The sequence below is a fragment of the Stegostoma tigrinum genome, chromosome 6 (assembly GCF_030684315.1).
Source record: "Stegostoma tigrinum isolate sSteTig4 chromosome 6, sSteTig4.hap1, whole genome shotgun sequence".
NCBI lineage: Eukaryota > Metazoa > Chordata > Chondrichthyes > Orectolobiformes > Stegostomatidae > Stegostoma > Stegostoma tigrinum.
Window position 1 is genome coordinate 8,077,610 of NC_081359.1, and position 22,773 is coordinate 8,100,382.

The 22,773-nt window shown below is 39.6% G+C and overlaps 1 protein-coding gene across 2 annotated transcripts; it reads left to right on the plus strand.

The window, feature by feature from the left end:
* The first annotated feature begins 300 nt into the window (after window positions 1–300).
* Window positions 301–20,153, plus strand: LOC125453091 (arginine and glutamate-rich protein 1-like). Of its 2 annotated transcripts, XM_048532189.2 has the most exons (4): window positions 309–885; window positions 13,952–14,177; window positions 17,827–17,910; window positions 19,265–20,153. In XM_048532189.2, exons 1-4 carry the CDS (start codon window positions 581–583, stop codon window positions 19,430–19,432), a joined length of 783 nt encoding a protein of 260 aa, XP_048388146.1. In that variant the 5' UTR covers window positions 309–580; the 3' UTR covers window positions 19,433–20,153. The 2 variants fall into 2 exon arrangements, 1 of the variants encoding a protein (XP_048388146.1); XR_007247679.2 differs by lacking the exon at window positions 19,265–20,153 and having other exon boundaries at window positions 301–885; window positions 13,952–17,432.
* Window positions 20,154–22,773: the final 2,620 nt, after the last annotated feature.

The window sequence follows — 22,773 nt, forward strand, 5'->3', positions numbered from 1 at the left end:
CGCCATACTACAACTGTGCCTCCCTTGTCTGCAGGTTTGATGGTGAGGTTGGGCTTGGAGTGGAGGGCTGCATGTTCTGCAGAGGGAGAGATTGAAGTGGGTGAGAGGGATGGAGAGATTGAGGTGAATGATATCTTGATGGCAGCTGGAGATGAAGAGGTCTACCGTCTCAGAGGCATGAACCCTGCTCCTGGATCACACCAGCTCCACATAGGTTGTCTCCTCAGTCAGGAGGATCCTGGAGGCGGAGAGAGCCGAACCCGTTCGGTAATCTCCGGAGCGGCCGGGGGCGCGGTGCACTGTGGGTGCAGGTGCCGAGCCGCTCTGCCATATTTACCAGAGCCGCCATTTTGTCGCTGTTGCCGCCGCGTCTCCGTGGGCGAGGCCTCGGGGAATCTGCGGCCGCTGGAAGCCCTCGACCGGGAAAAGCGATAAACTCGAGCGTCGGGCGGACGGGAGAGGGGGAAGTGAGTTAGTCCAGGGTGTGATCTTTGATCCGTGCGTCCCCTCGTTGTTTCCCCCACGCCACCGACTTGAGCCGGGCTCCCCGCCGCCGGCGGCGGCTGCTGCTGCTGCTGCGATGGGCCGGTCTCGGAGTCGCAGCTCGTCGCGCTCGAAGCACGCCAAGAGCAGCAAGCACGGCAAGCGGCGGACCCGGTCGCACTCGCGGGACAAGGAGAGGCCGCGCAAACGCTCCAAGTCCCGGGAGAAGAAGAGCCGCCGGCACGCGGCCAACCGGGAGTCGCGCTCCCGCTCCCGCTGCCGGACCACCCCGGAGCGCATCGACATCTTCGGCCGCAACCTGAGCAAGAGGAGCAGCCTGGATGAGAAACAGAAGCGGGAGGAGGAGGAGAAGAAAGCCGAGCTGGAGAGGCAGCGCAAGATGTGAGCGCTGCTGTTTCCTTGATTACTACCGGGGCCCGGTCCGAATCCATGAGGCCTCGGCCTCGGTTTTTGAAACCATCAGGGGAGGGGGTGGGCTTCCTGCGTGGGAGACTGACCTGTGCGGATGTGGGGTTGGCTGGGGAAGGGGAGAATTGGGGGTAATGGTGATTGGAGAAGGGCGAGCGCAGTGGATTTTCGGAGGCGGCCTAGGCCTGAGGCCAGCAGCAGTGGTTTCAGTTTGGTGAGCGATCTAAAATGGCAGCCAACCCCTCAACTAAAGGAAGAGTGCCCACACTTCATGTCCCTCTTATAAGGGGGGGTGGGGTGTGGGTGGAAGAGTCTGACTTCACATGTACTGGGAGAAATTGTGGATAGACCATGAATGCATGACCCTTGCGTGGAATTTTATTCTGTGAACTTTCCGTTAATCATATGCTCATTGCCACCCCGTCCATAGCCTTGCAATGAGTGCATTAAGCCTGTCAATCGTTGGGTAGTTTTGTTAATATGCTGTTTGGCTCAGCAAACTGCTTGGAGAGGTCTCCATAGGGTCATTTCCTGTGAGAGGTTATTTCCCACTGGTTGTTAAAGACAGCCCATTAGGTTGGATGGACTCTGGCAGTTGAAAGGCTAAAAGTGTTCCTCATCCATTGTTGAGGCTGGCTTCCCAGTGGAAAGAGATGAAGTTGTAAAATTAATCTGAATTGAAATGTATTTTGAGTCCTGTGCAAAAGTAGATGTGGACTTTTTGGTGCTTAATGGGTATTGTGGATACCAAGTCATTGTTACAGTGATTCCACAATGCTTTCCAAAATTGTGGCCACAATTATTTTAGATGAAAATGCACATTAAAAAATATAACACTACGCATGTTTGATTTGCAGTCTGCATACAATTCCAATTTTGTTGCAGGGTTGCACGTATACCTTCCTAAAGCTAGGTTTATATTTTTTGAACCTGGAAGAATGAATGGTCACTGAAAAACAGACCATTCCTAAGAGTTGACAGCGTATGTGCAGGACGACTCTTTCTTCTGACTGGGGAATCAACAATGGGATCTGGAGGTGATTATTTCAAACTGAGATGATTAATCTCACTATGAAGGTTCAATTGAGATCAATATATCTTTAGACATTATGAATCAGTGACTTAAGAGCAATGGGGGAAGCTGAAATTAGGTAGATATTACTGAATCGTGGAGCAATCTTGAAGGCCTATGGCTAATCTCCTTTCTTTCTTGCTTCTGGCCTCGAAGAAGCTCTTGTCTGTGGAACTTGTTGCTGCTCATTGACCCTGTTTCTATGAAACTGCCGACTACCTGACACATCTCTTCATTTGAAGTTAACTCCTGGTTTTACTCTTGTTAATGCTTCTGGCCCCTGATACTGCCATTCTCCCCTTAAATCAACCATCAGCACTTCTCTAAGTTATTGATCCTTCTAACCTTCTCCATCTGTCTTTACAGCTTAAGATCTTAAAGTTATCTGTTCATTTTTTTCCTGTAAGTTCATAATTTGGATTGTTCCAGTAACGTTTCCACTCCTGCCACAAATTTGATTCCTTGTTTCGTTCTATCTGGCGTGTCATCCCTTCTTGACCAGTCAGCAGCCTTTGATACTACTTCCTACCATCCTGTTCTCTCACCTTCGCTATTCAGCTGTGTCAGACTGAACATGTCATGTTCTATTCCTCTTCATCCAGTCACAGCCAAAGCGTTTGCCTCTGTTCATGTTGCAATGCCAGCATCTCTCGAATCCCTCAAAGATCTCCCCCCACCTTGCCAGTCCGTTTGTTATCACATGCTTCTCTTGTTGAAATTTAAAATTGCAATGTCATGTTCCAAATAGACCATTAGCTGTTTTAGTTCCTCGAAAATTGTTGCACCACTTTCTTGCCATCCAGTAATGGAAGCAGGATATTCCTGCAAAATAAATATTTGGACACGGAAGCTTGTCTTCAGTTTCTATTACAAACTTTAGATTAGATTAGATTCCCTACAGTGTGGCAGGTTCAGCCCAACAAGTCCACACCACCCCTTGAAGCATCCCACCCAGACCCATGCCCCTATAACCCACACACCCCTGAACACTACGGGCAATTTAGCATCGCCGATCCACCTAACCTGTACATCTGTCCTCCTTTGCCAACTCAATCCCCTTTGTGTGAACAGTCTGAGGCCAGACCAGGTCTCTTGCTATTAGAATTGACTCTCGTGAGTTTTTGACTGCATGTCCTTGCAGTCACAACAAGGACCACTATCCTCTGTGTGCATAATATTGTCTGATTCTGCTTTGCGTAACCTCATCTGCTGGAACTTTTCTCTGTGCTTCTGAGAAGTTCTTATGCTTTTTGGGCTGGCCTATCACTCCATAGATTTGGGGATATTCAAAACTCACCTCTTATCCCAACTTCCAAAAACTTCCCGTCACCCCTTATTTGCTGACATATATTTGACTCTGGGTTGCTTTGTCTTATCTGTATTTTCAATGCTCTCTATAACCTGGAAGCTCCATGTCAATTAACTCTGGTCCTACACAACCTGCTTGAGTTTGATGCTCGTTCACTTCTGATCTTGTACATCTCATACTTCAATTGCTCCATTGTACTTTTAGCTACCTCGGATGGAAACACTAGAATTCCATCCCGAAAGCCCTTGATACTCTGGTCCTTTAACACAACTTCAAACTCCAGATCAAACTCTTTATCAATTTAAGATATTTACTACATTTTAAAGGCTTTATAAATGTAAGTTGTGTTCAGTGTCATTATTCATTTATTTCAAAGCAGTGTTTATAGCAAAATTAGTTTAATTTCAGCTGGTCTGTTATCCTTGGTTTGAAACTGTTTACTTTGTATGCAGAGAGTTTGAGCTATAAGCATATTTCGGTATAAGGAGAAAGGACTGTCGTGGTCTGGCAGTGAGTAGTCATTGCAAAATGTGCCCAGTTTACTCATTTCTAGTGTGTCTGCTACTATAATAGAGCATCTGAAAGAGATCCCGTTGAATAGGGGACATCCTATTTCTTACATGCTGTTGGCAAATCCAATCCTTTCACCGCCATTCAGTACCTGCCTCCAGCCCACCTATTGCTTCTGTTTTCTTGCATATTTTAAGTTGGTGAACAACTATGACACAGGCTAAGGAAGTGGTAACAACAAATGCAAACTTGTGGGCAAGAAAATTAATAGGAGATTGACTTTCAAACATTCTTTTCGTGAACTTCTCGAGATAAAGGTATTGTCAGGAGAGAAATGGAGGCAATTAGACACTGATTTTTGATTTGTTTGGATAGCTGTATGAGAGATCTGTGCTGCAATAGAGTAAGGTAATTTTAGAGCAGTTGTCCAATTTTGGGGTACGTGTGCAGGTTGCACATAAATTAAACATGGATTAAGGAAAATAATGTTTGGTTTTCCAAGGAACTTTTTCAGAGATTCTGTGCAGTCTAAATGCTTGTCCATCAATGGTCCAGGTCTATTCAAACAAAAATTCTGTACCAATCATTTACTTTTCATTCTAATGTTATATGCTACAAGTCTTCTGTGCAGTTCCAGTCCATTGTGCTTGGCGTGGCTATTAATTCAGGATGTAACTCACCTGCCTTAAAGTCAATACTGCTTAGTGTTTCTTTATTAAAATTTTAGAAAATGATAGACAAATTCAATTTGTGCTTCTAAAATTAAGAACACTCGACAAGGCTGATGAGGAATTTTGGTTTAAAGCCGTGTCTTGGGGTCTTGATTGTCACTTCTTTGAGTAGTTATGCAACTTGTTTAATGTAGGATTGATGTTGATTGTGAACTAAGCTGTCTTATTTCCTTTCAGAAGTGTATGTATCCAATAAATGGAAACGGAAGCAAAGTTAAAAGAACTAATTCCGAAACAAGGGGGAATTTCTGTGCTTGAAAATAGAATGAGTACCAGTCTGTGTTTGTGTCTATATATATGCAAGTGTGTATTTGTTTTGTTTAGATTAAAGATAAACGTTTTCAGTTCCCCTTCATCTAACATTACAGATTTCCAATTCCTCATGCCTGTAATTAACTAAGAAATGAAAAGATAAAAAATGTTAGTGACCTACTACCTACCTCTTCCTCCTCTAGCTTTCCACTGTTGCTATTGCTGGTTTCACCAGCCATCATCAAATGCTCATTGCCCATGTCTATCTGCCTGTGATAATGGGAACTGCAGATGCTGGAGAATCTGCCTGTTCCTGTTCTTGTTATTCATTCTGAGGTCATTTCGTATATAATAAAAAAATCAGGCATAGGATATAGTTCATTGTATACTTTTAGCCCCTCTTCCAACCTCCATGTATTTTCCAGTGAATTCAGAATTGAACTCTATGCCATTAAGTTCACATTTCCCAAATAATTTCTCACTTAACTCTTCCAAGGCTGCTGATCATTGTTGTATTACAAATGGTCAAATGCCATGGAATCTCATAGGCTAAAATCTATCACATGGGTGCACCTTCACTCATTCCCCTACATTATTGGGTTTATAAATTCTAGGAGTACAAGGAAGTATTCTTAACCCGTTATTTCTAACCTCATTTCCTCCTTCCCAACTGTGTTACTCACACAATAATGAAAAGATGTGCCTTATTAAGAATACTTCAGGTCTGTGAAATTTCATTATTGTTTGAGTAAGTACCTTTTTAAAAAAAAAGCTGAGTGGCATTTCTGCTTCAAAGCTGGGATGTATACTCCTAAAATCAAAATGTATCATCAGGCGATGTCAAATTAATTGGATTTGTTGCTATAAGCCTGGAAAGTGCTACAGTCATTTCAGATGTTATGTTGTTACCTTATAGCAATTAAGTAGCCCAGTCTTTAATAATTTCTAATATTGCCAGCTTTACTTGTTGAATTCTTCATGACCTCTAAAGTACCTAATAACAGGATGCTTCAGGAGTCAGAGTTCAGACTTCTGTTGATGAATGAGCAAACGTATATGTGCTGTACATGAAGAATCACACTATATTCAAACAATACTGCTTAACTTTTTATTCCTGCATTTGTTCTGACAAATGTCACAACTGAAAATGGTAATTCTGTGTCTCTGTACAGATACTGCCAAACCTGCTAAGTTTCTCCAGTACTTTCTGTTCTTGTCTCTCAACATTTTCTTCCTTTAACTATTATATGAATGTGCAAACTTTGTCGGAGAGCAGTAACCCTGAGTATTTTAATGGCTCATAGAACTTATAAATGTCAAACCATCCCTGTTCTCAAATACACAGAGCAGTAATTGCTGAATGGTCAGGGCTGAAATTGTTTCTTCTCTGGATAATGGTCGAGACTGTTGTGACCGATCTCTTTGTTACTTTGGCTGAGTCTTAAATTTTAGCCTTCATTGATCTATTTAATGTATGGAGCAAACTGTGTGAATGCTCTAAAATATATTTTTTGAATGCTGTTAAAAGTCTCAAAATTGACCTTTGAGACTTGAGTTGGCATAAGTAGACTTCGTAAGTGTGGACACTATCATATCAAAATAAGAACAGAAAGCACTTCAGAATCATTGTAGGAGGAGTCAACCATCAACAGTATTTTACTGTTCATTTATATCAAAATCCAGAGTTTAAATGAAGTAGTCATCTATTTTTGTATTGCAATTTCTGTATACTGTGTGCAAGCTGAGGTGACTGTTTAACTCCTAAAATAAAAGATTTGCTGATGAAGTTGAGAGAAGTTTGAGTACAAGCATTAGTATTGGCTCATGTGCCTGCCCTGCTCCCATGTCTCTTTCTTTTTCAAACTTGTTCCTTATTTAACCCTCTTTTAAGTGTTGACATGCTGTATCCTTCAGTCAGCAACTCTCGACATTCACTAGATACACCATCCGATGGATTAAAAGAAAGCACAGTGTTTTTCCCTGTCTCAATCCTGACTCAATACTTTTTTGTCTTGACTTTTTCTCTGGTGCTTCTCTGGCCGACCTGCACCTTATAAGGACCTGTACTCATCAAACAATCTACTTGTTTCCTGAATCATTGCCCAGCATGCTCATTGACCTACAGCGACTCCTGATTTATCGTCATGTTTGAAATTTTTATCCTTGGCTTCATGTTTCTCTGTGGCTTTACCTTTCCTTAACTTGATCTGTTACACCAGTCAATCGACCATCAGAGACCTCTGAAGTTACTGACACTTGCGCATGGCTTTTTTCAATCATTTCAATGTTGTCAACTGTGTTTTCAGTTTTCTAGATTCTAACCTTGTGAATTTCCTACGTAAAACTCTGGTTCTCTGCATTTCTCCCTTCTGAAGATGCTCCTTTATCAAGGTTTTGGTCATCTGTCCTAATATTGCCTTATTTGGCTCTCAGTTTTTTTTGTCAGATGTATTGTTTTCGGATGCTTTGCAATTAATAGTATGTCATTTAAATATAGTCGCTCAGTGTGTTACGCTCAGTCTTCTATGTAAAGCCCCTCATTCTATTTAAGAACCAAAAATATTTTCTGTTCTGTCTGTTCCTTTTATAGTCAATTAAATTCCTATCATCTACCCTATTTTGTAAGAATACGCTGTCTCAGTTTTTCAATTGATTTTTATGTTGCCTCACACCAATTAGTATTTCTATAAAACTGCACACCACTATTATGTAGGGAGTTGTATGTATATAGTATAGCTCAGGCTGCAGAGTATTCCTACTATTGGCTTGTTAAGGTTTCGTACAGTTTGACTATTATCTTTTAACTTCTATATCTTTACCTAGTTCCTAGGATTCTATTTACTTTTTTATGACTTTATTGAGATATCTCCTTTTGTCTTGGGAATGTAAGCCTTCACATTCCTTGTCCTTTCTGCCTGAATTTATTTACGCATTTGTGCTAAGATTTTGTTTTAGGAATATCTATCACTTTTTTGTGTGTAGAATTGCTTCATTACATCTCTAACAGTGGAAATAGATTTTTTAATCTATCCTTTTTTCTCCTGTAGATATCTTGAAAACTTGAATCAGATCACCCCTTAAATTCTTCTAAATTCTAGACATAAAAGGCCAACTTTATAGAAAATCTTGTCATTTCACAAAGATAACACAAAAATAGTTAGAAAAATATGTTGTGAATATGACAAAACAAGGATTCAGACCAAGATAGAAGCTGAGTGGGCAAAAATTGAGCAGTTAGAATGCAAAGTGGGAAAATGGAAGTTGCATGTTCTCCTTAATGGAAAGATTGAAGTGAAGGTGAATCGTCACAGAACAAAGCAGTATTATGTAAAGAATATAGAAAATATTACTGTCAGCACATACGTACAGTCAGCAAAATCATAGGTATCCAGCAAATTGACTTGGTTTTTCTCTTGTACAGATACCCAAACAAGATAGCAGGAAATGTCTAGTAGGCATTCACAGTATTATTGGGATACATCAAAACTGGGTAAACTAGGTGGTAGCCTAGACACAGTCATCTACAACTGTTGCATCAATGTCCTTCCCTCTATCATAAGATCACAAGTGAAGTACTACTACTTCAGACATGAAACATGTTTACACCTAGTTTACCTGGTTGCAATGTATCACAATCATTAAAAATTAATTTGGAGAATTACTTTAGATCTTGGCAATTGCAGAACTTCATTTCTTCGGAAAGAGTTTCGAAATCTGCTTTAAGACAATTTAATTCAAGCATTTTTCACTTCAGCACAAGCTTCCAAGTTTAGCACTTGTTGAAAGGTTCGGTTAAGGAATCCGTCGTTATGTGAAAAAACAAACAAGGAAAGATTGAATAGTTCATCAAGCCATCAGAAATACTCTTGGATGCAACAAAATAGTACCTCTTCATTAGTCAATGCATATCTTACGAGAGACAAGAGAATAGAATATATCCAACATGTACGGATAGACATATCCAACAAGATAAAAGAAATTCTTCTCGCAGCCTGAGACGATCCAAATAGCTAAGGAACTTGGGGGGCCTTGAGGTACAAATTCAGCATTTCAATCTACTTGTATGCAGTACTGTTAGCCATAGCAAGGGACTAATCCTGATTTTTGATTATCCTATTAGTACGTGTTTTCTGTACTGATACTGTTCGATCATGAGCAACTCTTCCTGAGCCACTGCAACATCTGCTCTCCAGTGCACTACACATGAATTGGCCTTTTCTTACAAGACCTTATTGAGACCTTTAAGGATGTTTGTGTGCATGTTGTTCAAATATGTCTTGTAGTTTTACTAAAATCATATTCACAGACTGTATTTAGTTCGTCTTTGTGTATATCGTGTTTGAATTTCCACACGTATTTTTCAGTATGGATAATTGCCCGGTGTTGTTTTTTCCATTTTGCTTAGTATTGTGAGTTTAAAATATTAATGGCTTATTTTTGTTTGGGTTTGCTTATAGCAGTGATTGGAATGAATTATCTCAAGATATCTTCCTTAGCTCACATCCATCCTATGAAAGGACTAAATGTCAGCAGCTCTCCAGAACATGAAAGCTTGGCAAAATTACACTACTTGGAGTGACTATATTCAGGAAATAATGTTTTTTCTAATGGATTTCTCCTTTGATTACTGAACTCAACTAAAAACTGACCAGACAACTTGTTCAGCAAGTCAAAATACCACACAAATTCCAGATATCTTGGCAACTAATACAAAGCTGCTAATTTGCCATTCATTCAGACTGCTGATGCAAATACAAAATCTGCTGCTTGAAGCTGAAGTCAGTCAGCACGTGGTCTGTCGGGTACTGTGCACGTGGTGTTGATAATTCATGGATTAAATCTTTTAAATTGTCCACAGGTCCAGGTGCAGATTTGAATGTGCCTATAAAGTACCCTTTCTTCCTTTTTCCGCCCTAGCTCTCTCTTTTATCTTTTAACTCCAGATGTCTAATTTTCAATTTAATTTTTTCTAACTCCTCTGCACTTGCCTGTGTCTCTGATGTACCTAAATGCTTGACCAACTCCATGACAATTTCAGCTTTCCTCTTGTCCCTAGGTAAATCCAATTCTAGCCTATTTACTGAGTTTAAATATATATCCTTCCTCTGTCTTTCTAAACTTTCTTGACAAATTGGGAAAGCATTTTCATATTCCACAATGTCATTTGTAGTATTAAGTGATATTTCCCCCACTTTTGATTTAACCAACACATGTAATCAAAACTAAACAGATTTTCAGCTTCTCACGTAAGTTTTAATTAAAGACTAACCCCCAAGTCTGTTTAAATCTGCTGGGACCTTTTGTACCCCAAATCTGTTCAGATTCTGGACTGGACCAGGTGGATACCAAATGAGCCCCCAAACTGTTATGAAGAGGAGGTTAACCCTGGCTCTCCATAACTAAAGCTGAAACACCCAGAGAGGCTTGTCTTGCCTCATATTCTGTTAAAAGAAGTGTGAAAAGTTGTATAACCTGCCTCTGCCCCCCCCCCCTCCTCCCAACACCTCCAATGTGTTATAATGAGGAAGTTAAATGAAATTAGTTCCTGACCATCACTCTATAATCAACAAGTAACAATTTATTTATCTAACTCTTAACTGAGCAAATTAACATAACGACAAACAAATCAAACAATTCCCCCTTACCTACTAACTAATTGTGAATGCCTTACCAACAAGGTACTGCCTGGTTTTTTTAACCCCACAGCCTTTTGACACAATGTTTCAATTTCAGGAGCTCACTCTACACCTGCACATTTATTTTTTTAATCTCCGAGCCTAGAAACCCTTCCCCCTATCATTTTACAAACACCAAATACTCTACCCAGCTTTGCAACAATGAAAAATGTTCTATTCTTTGTGAGGAGGAGGTCCTGAATTTGCTTGAGGCAAATAATTGATGAAAGGTACACCCAAAAATGGAGCCATTGGTTTGCAAATAGATTAACATAGAAGCCCATCACTCAAAAACCTGCAAACATGGTGATGCATGAAATAGTTGTGGTGAAAGATGCACTCATTACTTAGTGGCATCATCTTCATAAGTTGGCATTTTCATCAATATCTCATTTTTTGGAAACATTTCATCTGATCGGTTCTTATCGAGTATAGGCAGCCCATCTAATGCCATGTCTTTTAGTGATTTTCAACCATGATTTGTAGAGCACACATTAGTTGGCAGTTGCATCTCATCATTTCTTAATTTTTCAATTTTCCTCTGAGTATTCTGTGTTTGACCTGACTCTCCGTTGTTGTACACTTGACAAGTGCATTTTTGTTCATGCCTTTTGTGTATCAGTACCTTCTGCACTATAGTAGTTTGATTTTGTTTTATGCTTCTAAGGTGTCCCAGTCTGCTGCAGCTTCTGATTATCTCAGATGATTGGTGCAGAGCATGGGCCTTAATTTATCTTCTCCTTGATTTTCTTGATTCACCTCAAGCCTAATCAGTTCCCAATTTTCTCTTAATTTAGAAAGTTTAAACAGTTTAAGCTGTTTTCTGTACCTTGTTGATGTAGACAACATGTCAATGCGAACAAATTTGACAAAAGTATGTAGACCCTGTTAGACTTTATGTAGACATAAGGGCTGGGATATTCCAATAACCAGATAGTCGATAGAGCAGCACAGACTTGAATGGTGCATTGTGAAAGCCCAGAGGCAGCAGACTCAATGGGTACTACCTGGGAAATTGAAAGCTCAGGTGGGCAGTTCCTAGTATCTGAAACCCACCCTCAAAACAAAAAGCTTTAACATCAGAGGATCCAGAGGGCTCTACTTAGGTAAAGCTATTAACTACCCAGGATCAGTTGGACAATTACAACCCTTGACTAGCTCCTGGGTAGTTGTTAAGCTGATGCCCAACTACACCTCCCCTGACTCCTGCCATTGGGACCCTGGCAACCAACTAATATTGTCTGCCCTGACATTCTTCTCTTGCTCCACCAGCCCTGACAACCCTACCTCCCCAACACCTACCAACTGCCATTTTAACTCCGCAGTTTGCTGCTGGACATGTAAGTCTCAGAAAAAAAACAATTGGCAACTGCAAAATACTGCAGTTTAACCACCCCCAGACTCCCAAAAAAATGATCTTGCATGATATTGAGGTTTGTGTGGATTTCAGGTAGGCTTCACATTTTTGAAGGAGCCAGGGTTAGGATACTCAAGTCGAAATGTGGAGCACAATAACAGTGCTTTTTTTAAAAAAAAATGCACTCTTTGGAATATCTGGACTAAAATTTACTCTTAAAATGGGAATGAGTGTAGGTTCTATCATGCTTTGATTAAAAGAAACAAATACTTGAAAAATCTAGTTAGAACTTATTGATACATGTATTTGTGGCCCACTTAATGATAGTGAAAATACACGTTGCAAATTAGGATACACAAAGCCATCAGCAACACTTGTGATGGATAATGAAATGTGAGGCTGGATGAACACAGCAGCTCCAGCAGCATCTCAGGAGCACAAAAGCTGACGTTTCGGGCCTAGACCCTTCATCCCCCTCCCCGATGAAGGGTCTAGGCCCGAAACGTCAGCTTTTGTGCTCCTGAGATGCTGCTGGGCCTGTTGTGTTCATCCAGCCTCACGTTTCATTATCTTGGATTCTCCAGCATCTGCAGTTCCCATTATCACTCACACTTGTGATGGATTTTCCTTTTGCAGCTCTTGGACTACTTTCTTTGAGTGAAATGAATTTGAGTCATTAATGCATTCCTTAATTAAATGCGTTAGGATTTTATGCCAATAGATTCTTTGTGATGTACTCAAGCCACAAGATTGAACTGTTTTCATCTGTGCTGTTGAATCATCTTGTTATGGAAGAGGAAAACATGAGCACTCCGCAAAGTGTCTTTTGTTTAATTCAGCACACAATTTTTTTGGAGATTCCATCCATGAAGGAGACAGTGACACACTGGTAGTCATATTGGGCTATCATTCCAGAGGCCAAGGTTGATGCTTTAAGTTCATGGGTTCAGATCCCGTCATAGCTGGTGAATTTAAATCAGTTAATAAAAGATTTTGAAATGAAAAGCTAGTCCCAGTAATGGTGGTGATGGAACTACTATTGATTGTTGTTAAAACCAATTCGGTTCACTCATGTCTCATGAAATTTACAACTTAGCCTGCAAGGGACTCTGGATACGTGGAAATGTGATTTGACTCTGAACTGTCCTGTAAAATGCCCACTCAGTTCCAAAGAGCTAGGGATGGGCAGCAAATGCTGCCCTGTCCAATGATGCTCATATCCCATTAAATAATAAATGTTTAAAAAGTACAGACAGGTTGAAGACTTAACTATAGTTCCCAGATTTAAATTATGGGGATGGATTAAGAGGTACAGAGAAAGTAACTGGCATACAAAAGAACTGAGGAAATAGGCATAGGAGGGAGAGAATAAACAGTTTTACATGGCAAAAGCATTTTGCAGTCAATTTAAGCAGTTTGAAGTGCAGTCACTCTGTAACATTAGAAACATGTCAGCCGTATTGCACACAGCGAGGCCCCGCTAACAATGATCAGATAAGCTGTTTGTGTATTGTTGTCTGATTAATCATTGGTCGGCCTCCACTGGCGAATTCTCCTGCTGTCATTCAAAATCATTCTAAAGGCTGTTTTAACGTTCACCTGGGATGACTTGTGGCACATTGGTTAGCACTGCTGCCTCACAGTGCCAGGGACATTGGTTTGATTCCACCATTGGGCTACTGTCTGTGTGGATTTTGCACACTCCCTGTGTCTGCGTGGGTTTCCTCCAGGTGCTCTGGTTTCCTCCCACAGTCCAAAGATGTGCAGTTTGGGTGGATTGGCTGTACTAAATTGCCCATAGTGCTCACAGCGGTGTAGATTAAGTGGGTAATGGGGGGTGGGTAAGGGTGGGATGTTCCGAGGTTCAATGCGGACTTGTTGGGCCGTAGGGCCTGTTTCCACACTGTAGGGATTTTGAGATGGAATTTTTTTCACTTCCAACAGTGTAAGACTTAATTAGTAATATGGTGTGTAGTCAGCCTTCGTTATGTGCTGAGTCTTTTGTAGATTGACACACAGTATTCTGATTTAGAAGGGAGGATGCTACCACCAGCTTAAAAATGGAAGTGTTTATTCTTGGAGTTTTCCACTTATACGAACGTACTTACTAATTGTTTTCCCTTATTACTTAAGTCGACAGCAGGAAATAGAAGAGAAGCTGATTGAGGAAGAAACTGCAAGAAGGGTGGAAGAACTTGTGGCCAAACGTGTGGAAGAGGAGTTGGAGAAACGGAAAGATGAGATTGAGCGTGAGGTACTCCGCCGTGTCGAGGAGGCCAAGCGCATTATGGAAAAGCAATTGTTGGAGGAGCTTGAGCGACAGCGACATGCTGAGCTCGCTGCACAGAAAGCTAGAGAGGTAACGCTCGATCGTTGGAAAAGCAAACGACAGTCCATGGCAAAACTTTCAGTCGCAGTCAATGGTCACCACTTAATCTTCAGTAAATGGAATCAGAATACATCTTACCCTTTTCCAGCAGTCTGCAGTACCATAGCTTTGTTTTTCATAAGTTGTATTTCTTCAGATGTACAAATGAACATTTCATAATAGTTTAAGATGCTAAATGTAGTTTTTAATTAGGCTACACAAAGCATTGTTCCATGGCATTTGCTCTTTAAATTCAAGAACTTTTGGTAAAATAATACTAATGTTCCAGCATAACCTCTGTTGAAAATCTTTTCAGTTTAATTGAAACTTTTGCCATGGCTGCAGAAATTTTTACCTAACCATGCAAAAGCTCTTTTCTTTAAGGCTTTTCAGTCTCGCAATTTGCCCTTCATTTGTGTAAACACTTTGTATTTCGTACTTATTCCAAGTGGCTTAGTCTTTCCAAAGCTGAAGTAGGTCAATGTGGTTGAACTTGCAGTGCTTGCTTATGGCAAGTGGTTTATGTTTGCAATATATTCATCTTGAATAAGATTATAAAGGGGAAATTTTACCTTGAGGTTTCTGATATCAGCCTCCATTTTATTCAAAGGATTCTTGTGGGACTGGAGCTAGTCCTTTGTAACCCACCACCAGCGTGTAGTTATAAGTACCTTTACCTCCCAAGAGGGCTATTGGCGACTGGTGAGTCCCTCCTTGAAGCTAGACATCCTATATATTATTTGGTCATGGTACTAGAACCTGGAAAATGTCTTCCTATGAAATAGTGAATTGCTACTTTTATTAATTTTGCTAGCACTCATCACTCCTGGATTCTGAAATGAAACGTTTAGTCTTACAGTACCTAGGTGACCATACAACTTCAAAAATGTAACATTAACCATTTGAGTATAAAGTAATTTAGGGAAGTGGTGGTGCAGGGTAATTTCACTGGACAATAGAACCCCGGCTAATATTTGGAAACATGGGTTTGAATCTCGCCACACCAGATTTGAATTCAGTAAAAAAGCTGGCTTAATGGCAACCAGGTAACCCCTTGTGGATTGCTGTAAAAGTACTTCAGGGATGGAGATCTGCTGTATTCCAGACTCTCAGCTGTATGGTTGACTTTACCTCCCTGTCAGCAATTAGGAATGAACAATAAATGAAGGCCTAGCCAGCAAAGCACTCATCCTATGAATATTTTTTAAAACCACCATTTTAACAATGTGTGCATTTTCTTTCAAGTAATATATTTAAACGTTAATGTCAGGCATTGTTATATAGAATTAGGACTGAAGCACACAATAGTGCTTTGTTTACTGTTTGTTTTATCTGATGTTACTTTGTGAAGTTTTTATGGTGACAACCTGTTTATACTGAGCAAAAAATTGAAGCCCCAGTTCCATTTTTGTATATTTATGCCAAATATTTACACATTATGTCAGTGACATTATAAACATTTAGATGTTTAATTTCCTTTGTTTTATAATTTTCAAAGGGTATTAATTTCCCTGAGATTCTGCCCCTACCTTTTGGGAAGTTTGCATCTTTTACATAATTGATCATATTTACTTGTAAATGGCAGAGGGAGATAATAGCATAATCTCATGATCTCAAATTCAGACCTAAGGCTTAATTTTGGATCTTTGGTTCCCCTTTCCCGTTGTGTTTATTTCAGTATATTTCACATTCATTTTATGCCCTCCCCTATTCGTCGACCTTCATACCTCAATTCAGACACAAACAAAATCAAAGCCTAAACTTAGAATTAATGTATAGAATTAATATGACCTAAACACTTGGAAAAGAAATCCATGTGTAAAGTTATTTACTTTGTATAAAATATAAAAATATACTGATAGCTTTAATACCCCTCCTTTTCTGAAAGGTAAGAATGAATTATATCTGTTTGTCTTGTATTGTCGTGTTGTTAACGCATTTAGTGATCGCCAGTGCAAAGCCATTGGATGAAAAGGACTTCATATTTTTCTTCAAAGGGATGGTGGTTAGTTTGTTTTGCTGATAAAGTGTACTGGTTATTCCTCTAGGTATAAAACCACCAGAAGTTTTGGCTACATTGACTTACTGACGTATTTTACAAGTAATTAAGTTTTGGTAACTTGTAACTTCTTGCTTTAATCAATTGACATCAAGTGAAGGAGATTTTTTGTTTACACAGTTGGTCTATCAGAAGATTTGTCATTTCAGAATGTTCTTGTTTGCAGCATTGAAGGGGGAATCATTCTACATTTTCTTTACGTTTAATGCATCAAAGAGTGGCATAAAATGTGTTAGGAAAATACTGTAGCTAATTTACATGACATTTTCATAAAATTAAAGACCTTCAAAGTGAGTTTATATTCTGAAACACTATTGTAAGTTGCATGATAGCCAGTGCTGCCTCATTTTTGTGTTTTCTTTCCGTTTTAGTTGAAAACGTTCAGCGTATTGATTTACTGTAAGATGTCTATTATGTTATGATTTGCATTCTAACTTATTTATATCCAGGCTATTTTAAGTTCCAGGGTTGATGAGTGTCAGCTTGTAGCACATTACTAATCATAGTAAGATCATTTTTCTTTTTCATGTTTCTTCATAGTTTGCTTGGCTTCATGTTAACATTGTCATCCTACAGACAAGGGCAAATTTCCTGGGCCATTCACAGTACAGAAAATATAATTTTCCGTTCTGTGTACATTGTGAAATTGTTTACATTAAACACCTGGAAGGTGTTTGTCTGAATTCTGCAGCAGAGTAGTCTCCAAACGTTGAAGCATATTTAGTAGCTGAAGTAGATCATTATAAAATCTTTGGATCCCAAAATTAGTATAAATCATTCAGCCTTTACTCATCCCCTGTAATAACAAAGTGCCTTGATTTGAAAAGTTGCTTGATCACCAGTAGCTTAAATGGCGTTTATGTTCTCAGAACGGAACAAACCATCGTTTCTCCTACTGTGAAAGGTGCTCTCAGTTCCACACAAGGATGGATTAAAGTTTGTATTTTTCACTAACAGTAAATGTATCTTTCTTATTAATTGTTTGCCTTAGGAATGGTGATTTATATTGTTTCTTCTTACCGTAAACATCTGCATTCCTCAGCTCAGCCTACGTTGTGTTGTGTTTCTTGTTATTGGCTGAGCTGCTGATGCAGGTGTTGCCAAGCTAACAGTACAAATCAGTTTAAAGAGGAAGCTGGCGCATATGGCAGCCGAGGAGCACACTCTGCAGGACACTGGACGAGACAGTAAATATTCAACTTTTAATGCTGATTAATGGCGTTATAGGTAAAGAATACGTAGGTATTTGTAATTGCTGAGAAAAGTCTATCTTTTTTATTTTTGTTAATGTAATTGGTAAAGTTTCTTTAGCAGTTGTATTATGTGTGGTTTAAAAATAGTAATATCAGCAAGCCTGACAAAGGAGGGTTTGGGTCATTGCTGTTTGAGGGCTGGGGTGGGATGGTTTATACCCAGAAAGAATTTAACTAGGGGCAAAATAGTTCACACGAATGGCAATAAAAAGGTGGCTGTCTTGGGCATAGTCAGAGGAAGGAAAGAATATTAAGGGAAGGAGCAGTTAGTGTAGATGCAGTATTAAAATTATTTCTCTCTATTAACATCGTATTGTCTCCTACTTAGGAGGAAGAACGAGCTAAACGAGAAGAACTTGAGCGAATATTGGAGGAAAATAATCGAAAAATAGCAGAAGCTCAAGCTAAATTGGTAGGTTATTGAATGGCAGTTATGTCCTCAGTATGGTTCAGACCATTCTTTTACTTACTGTGTCAAATGGTCTCAGTTCCACAGTTGAATGGATTAAAGCGTATATTTTTCCACTAACAGTAATTGTATTTTATTAATTGCTTGCATTGCAAATGGTGATGGATATTGCTGCTTACCAGAAAAGTCTGCATTCCTTTGTTCAGCCTGTTTTGTATTGTCTTGGTATTGACTGAACTGCTTGATGCAGTGGCCAAGCTAGCAGAACAAATCATTTTCAAGAGGAAGCGGGCGCACATGGTAGCTGAGGAGTCTTTATCTCCATTTACCGCAGAACATAGAGATATTATTCTTCTAACAGATCAGAGGTGTTTGACCTGATAAAATGCAAAAGTAGCAACAAAGAATAGCATATTGCTTTTGATTTCTCCCAAACATGAGGGTACCAATTATTTATACTTATCTCCAGATGCAAAATATATGGGTGTCATCCAGTAAGAGTAGAGGGAATATATTTTCTATTTCAGTTGTTTTGAGAAACCATAGCAGATCTTTTGTCATGAGGAGGAATATTATTTTGGATTTCTTGAGTTTCCGTACTTTATCGCTGCAATGTACTTTCGTTTATTATGCAACTTCTAAGTGTCAGCTACTCAATCCAAATCATTGTAACTTCATTGTCATTGGCTCAGGTTACATATTGTCATGTTTTCAAGTCTGTCAGTATCTACGGCTCAATACTGACTCGTTGCATTGTCTTCACCCTTATCATTTGATAAATGTATGGGTTTGAGTTTGGTAGAGATGAGTGCTTTACTGAATGCTTGACGACTGAAGCTTGTAGGCTCTGGTTCTCTAGACAGACAACAGAGTCTGATTTGACACATGGGCATTCCTTGTTAAAATTCTCAACATCCTTGAACATTCCTGTCTTCCAATCAGTCTTCAGTTCTCAGTTGTGCAACAAGACAATTTCATTGTGATTCGAGATGACACGGTGTAGTGCTGGATGAACACAGAAGGCCAAGCGGCATCTTTGGAGCAGGAAAGCTGATGTTTCGGGCCTAGACCCAGGAGGTTTTTCTCATGAAGGGTCTAGGCCTGAAACATCAGCTTTTGTGCTTCCAAGATGCTGCTTGGCCTGCTCTGTTCATCCAGCTCCACACTTTGTTATCTCGGATTCTCCAGCATCTGCAGTTCTCCTTGTCTCTGGTATCTAATTGATTTCTTCAATGATTTTTACTTAAATGTATCTTAGAGAATTGGAGTCATTTCAGAGCACGTGTGCCTGAGCTATTCTTGTGTAGTGGAAACTGTTGATTTTTGGGCAATTAAACTTTAAAATTTGAATTTACAGGCTGAAGAGCAATTGAAAATTGTTGAAGAGCAAAGAAAAATCCATGAAGAAAGGATGAAGCTAGAGCAAGAAAGACAGCGCCAACAAAAGGAAGAACAAAAACTGATCCTGGGCAAGGGGAAGTCCAGGCCAAAGCTGTCCTTCTCACTGAAAAGCTCTGTTGGATAACTTTGTGCTTGTGTTCTTTTTTAAACCTTGTAGCTTCATGTTGAAGTGTTTTTGGAAAAGACAAAGTTCGAATGATCAGATGTGGGCTGTGCTCTACAACATTTCTTAACAGAATGAGAAATGTGATTTTAAAACTGAAATTCAAACATCCTGTTTATCAGTACAATGGAACCCTGTATAGAGCATCTCTGATTTGCAGGTGTCAAATGTTCTCAAACAGAAATCACCCTCATCAGTTGTCTTCACAAATTGACTGTAGTAGATTGGGATTTTGAAAGATTAAGGGGATCTTCACAGAGATGACCTAAAGATGGGTTCCGCTGTAGTTAACTTAGCAAACCCAATGTGATGTAAATGTTAAGTAGTATTGGGATGATGTAGTAATATCAACTGTAAATGAAGCAAATTAGCAATGGTGCCCATTTTAAATACATTTGTTTTGACCTGTAATCAAAATTGATAGCCCGACAAACCCTGAAATAACCGTGGAGTCTGTCTGTGGTGTGTTAACAAATTCAATGCTGTTGTCACTGGAATGGCTGCTGACATTCACAGGTAAGGAAAATCACCACATTCTGGGGGCAAGGAGAATGACTGTCTGAATCTGCAGTACATATACCTCTTAATGTTCTGATTTGTTTTCATCATTTAGCAAAAGTTAGCCTGCTTTTTCCCCATATTGTAAATGTACAAACTACACAAATAAAAGATTTTAAATGCACCACAGAGATGCATTTTTTCTTTATTTAAAGAACTTTAGAAAATGTTGCAATTGCTAATCCTTGTATAACGGTGTGACAGAAACTATACATGTGTGATACTGGCGAGTTATTGAATGCACTGAGTGCGCACTTGGTGTGTACACATTGTGACCAAGTAATAGGCATGTAGTGGACTCTAACATCAGCTTCACCAGTTGCTTTTACTATGGTCCTGTAGCCCACATTGCTGTGGACAGCATGAGAGCCTTTAATAGTGTGCGATACAAAGTCTGATAATACTTGTGATCTACAATACCAATGCACATTGCAATACTTTAAAATCATGCACTAGTTCAGTTACTATTGAGGATTATGTCATAGGATTTGTAAGAAGCACTTGAGGCTGTATCACTCGTGCACTGAATTTTTGTACTAAGATAAATACATCCTAGGAGATTTACCCATGGGACCAATTTGAGTATGTATATGAACAAGGAGCAAGAGTAGGCCATTTAGACTTCAAGCCAACTTCCTGTGTAACAAGATATGGCTGAACTGATCGTAACCTCATTCATATCTCTGCAACCCTTGATAACCTATTACCCTCTCTTAACAAGTATATATCCAGCCTTCGTCCAAACATGGAAAAAAGAGCTGAATCACAGGGGAGGTGAGAGTGACACTGCCCTTGACATCAGGGCTGCATTTGCAAATAGTCACTAGTCACACTTGGTAATTGCACATCCCATTGAGAAGCAAGAATCTGTCAGCACATTTCAGATTAGAGGTTCAGCTAGAAAGCAAATAAGCATTGGAGCTCTGTAAATCTAGTTAAAAATCCCTGTGGTGCAAGGGGAAACTTAACAGTGCAGGAACCTCTGAAAAAGGTATAATTTATAAAGGAGTACTTAAAGCTCACAATGAGTGTTGCCTCCATGATGACCAAATGCCATGAGGCATTGCACCAGAAGGAAAATCAAGAACCACAGTTGCAACAAAAACAAAAATCTCAGCAGTTCTAGCAGCATCTGTGAAGCAAAATCAGTTAACATTCTGGGTTCACTGACACTCAGAACTGATGGTAGCTAGGAAAATGTTTTTAAAGCAGAAGCTGGGGTTGGGAGGGGGCAAGGAGTAAACGATAGTTGGAGATACGGCTCAGAGAGAGAAGAACAGTTGGACAAAGGAGTGAATAATGGTAAGCCTGGGGAATGAACAGTTACTAATAGGGACTCTTATTGGCTAACAATAGGTTGTGTAATAGTAGTCCATGTGAAAAGGCTGAATGTGTTTGCTGGGTTAGGGATACGGGAGAAGGTATGTCTAGCCCTAAAATGATTGAACTCAACTAAGTCCAGAAGGCTGTATAGCTGTAGAGTAGCCAAACACAAAATGGGGTGCTATTCTTCCAGCTTGTGCTGAGCTGTGCTGGAGCACCGTTGCAAGCTTCAGACAGATGTTGGCTGGGGAACACGGTGAAGTGTGGAAGTGGTTTCCTCATTTTCTTTGTCAGATCAATTACAATTCCAACACTTGTAAAAGCTATTGTGATTGTGCTGAAAGTCGGAAGAGACTCAGGAAATCATTACAGGAGAAGTATAACACCATTTTGGTGGAGTCAAAGAATCCTTTTAGTTTATGTACTGTAAAACTCTAAAGACACATGATAAGCCAATACAAAACATAGACAAGTACATGCCAGGAGTCAGTTTCTGTGCTGCATAACAGAGAGGCCTTATATGCACAAGAAATGTGCAGTTATTAGAAGGAATAAAACACTTTTAAATCTGTAGGTCACTTCCAGAAGATGTGTAGAACTATAGAACAGCAAAAAGATAAACAACTCATATAAAAGGATATTAATGTATACTAGAATTATAAAAACATTCAATATATTCTTAGGGGAAACTGATCCAACCAATCAAGTTTGACAAACCTATTAATGGGTACCCCATTATTTTTAAACTTGATGCCATATCAAATAATTTTCCATGGGTGAAGAAACAGCAATTTGAGTCTACAGGAATTAAACTACATGGTCCAGGTGGAACAACCCTCAAGATTTAAGGTATGCCCCAGACAACACAGTACACAAACAACGAGTAAGTTGATAGAGAATTTATATGCCATTTATTCAAGAAATCTCATTCTTGAGCATGTGTACATGTCTTGACTTCAATCTTCTTGCAATGGAAAGAGTTCAGCCACAAATATGAGGCATTAGTGAGACTGCACCGAGAGTATTGCATTCATTTTATGTCCCCTTATTTGAGGAGGGATGTGTTGGTGTCAAGTCAGAGGATATTCAGTAGCTTGATTCCAGAGCTGACTAGTTTGTGTTATGGAGTGAGATTGAGCAGTTTAGGCCTATAGTCTTAGGAGTTTAGAAGAACGGGAAGACATCTAATTGAGGTACACAAGAAGCTAAAGGAAGTTGTCAAAGTTATAGAGAGGGTGTTTCCTCATCTGGGGCAATCTACAATGTGAGGCCACAGTTTTGGGATAAGGTGTAGAAGATTTAAAACAGATGAGGCAAAATTACTTCTGAAAGGGTCACAAAATTGTGCAGTTCATACCTTAGAGTGGTGTTGATGCTGGGACACTGAGTAAGTTTAAGGAGGAGATAGTTTTTTTTTTAAG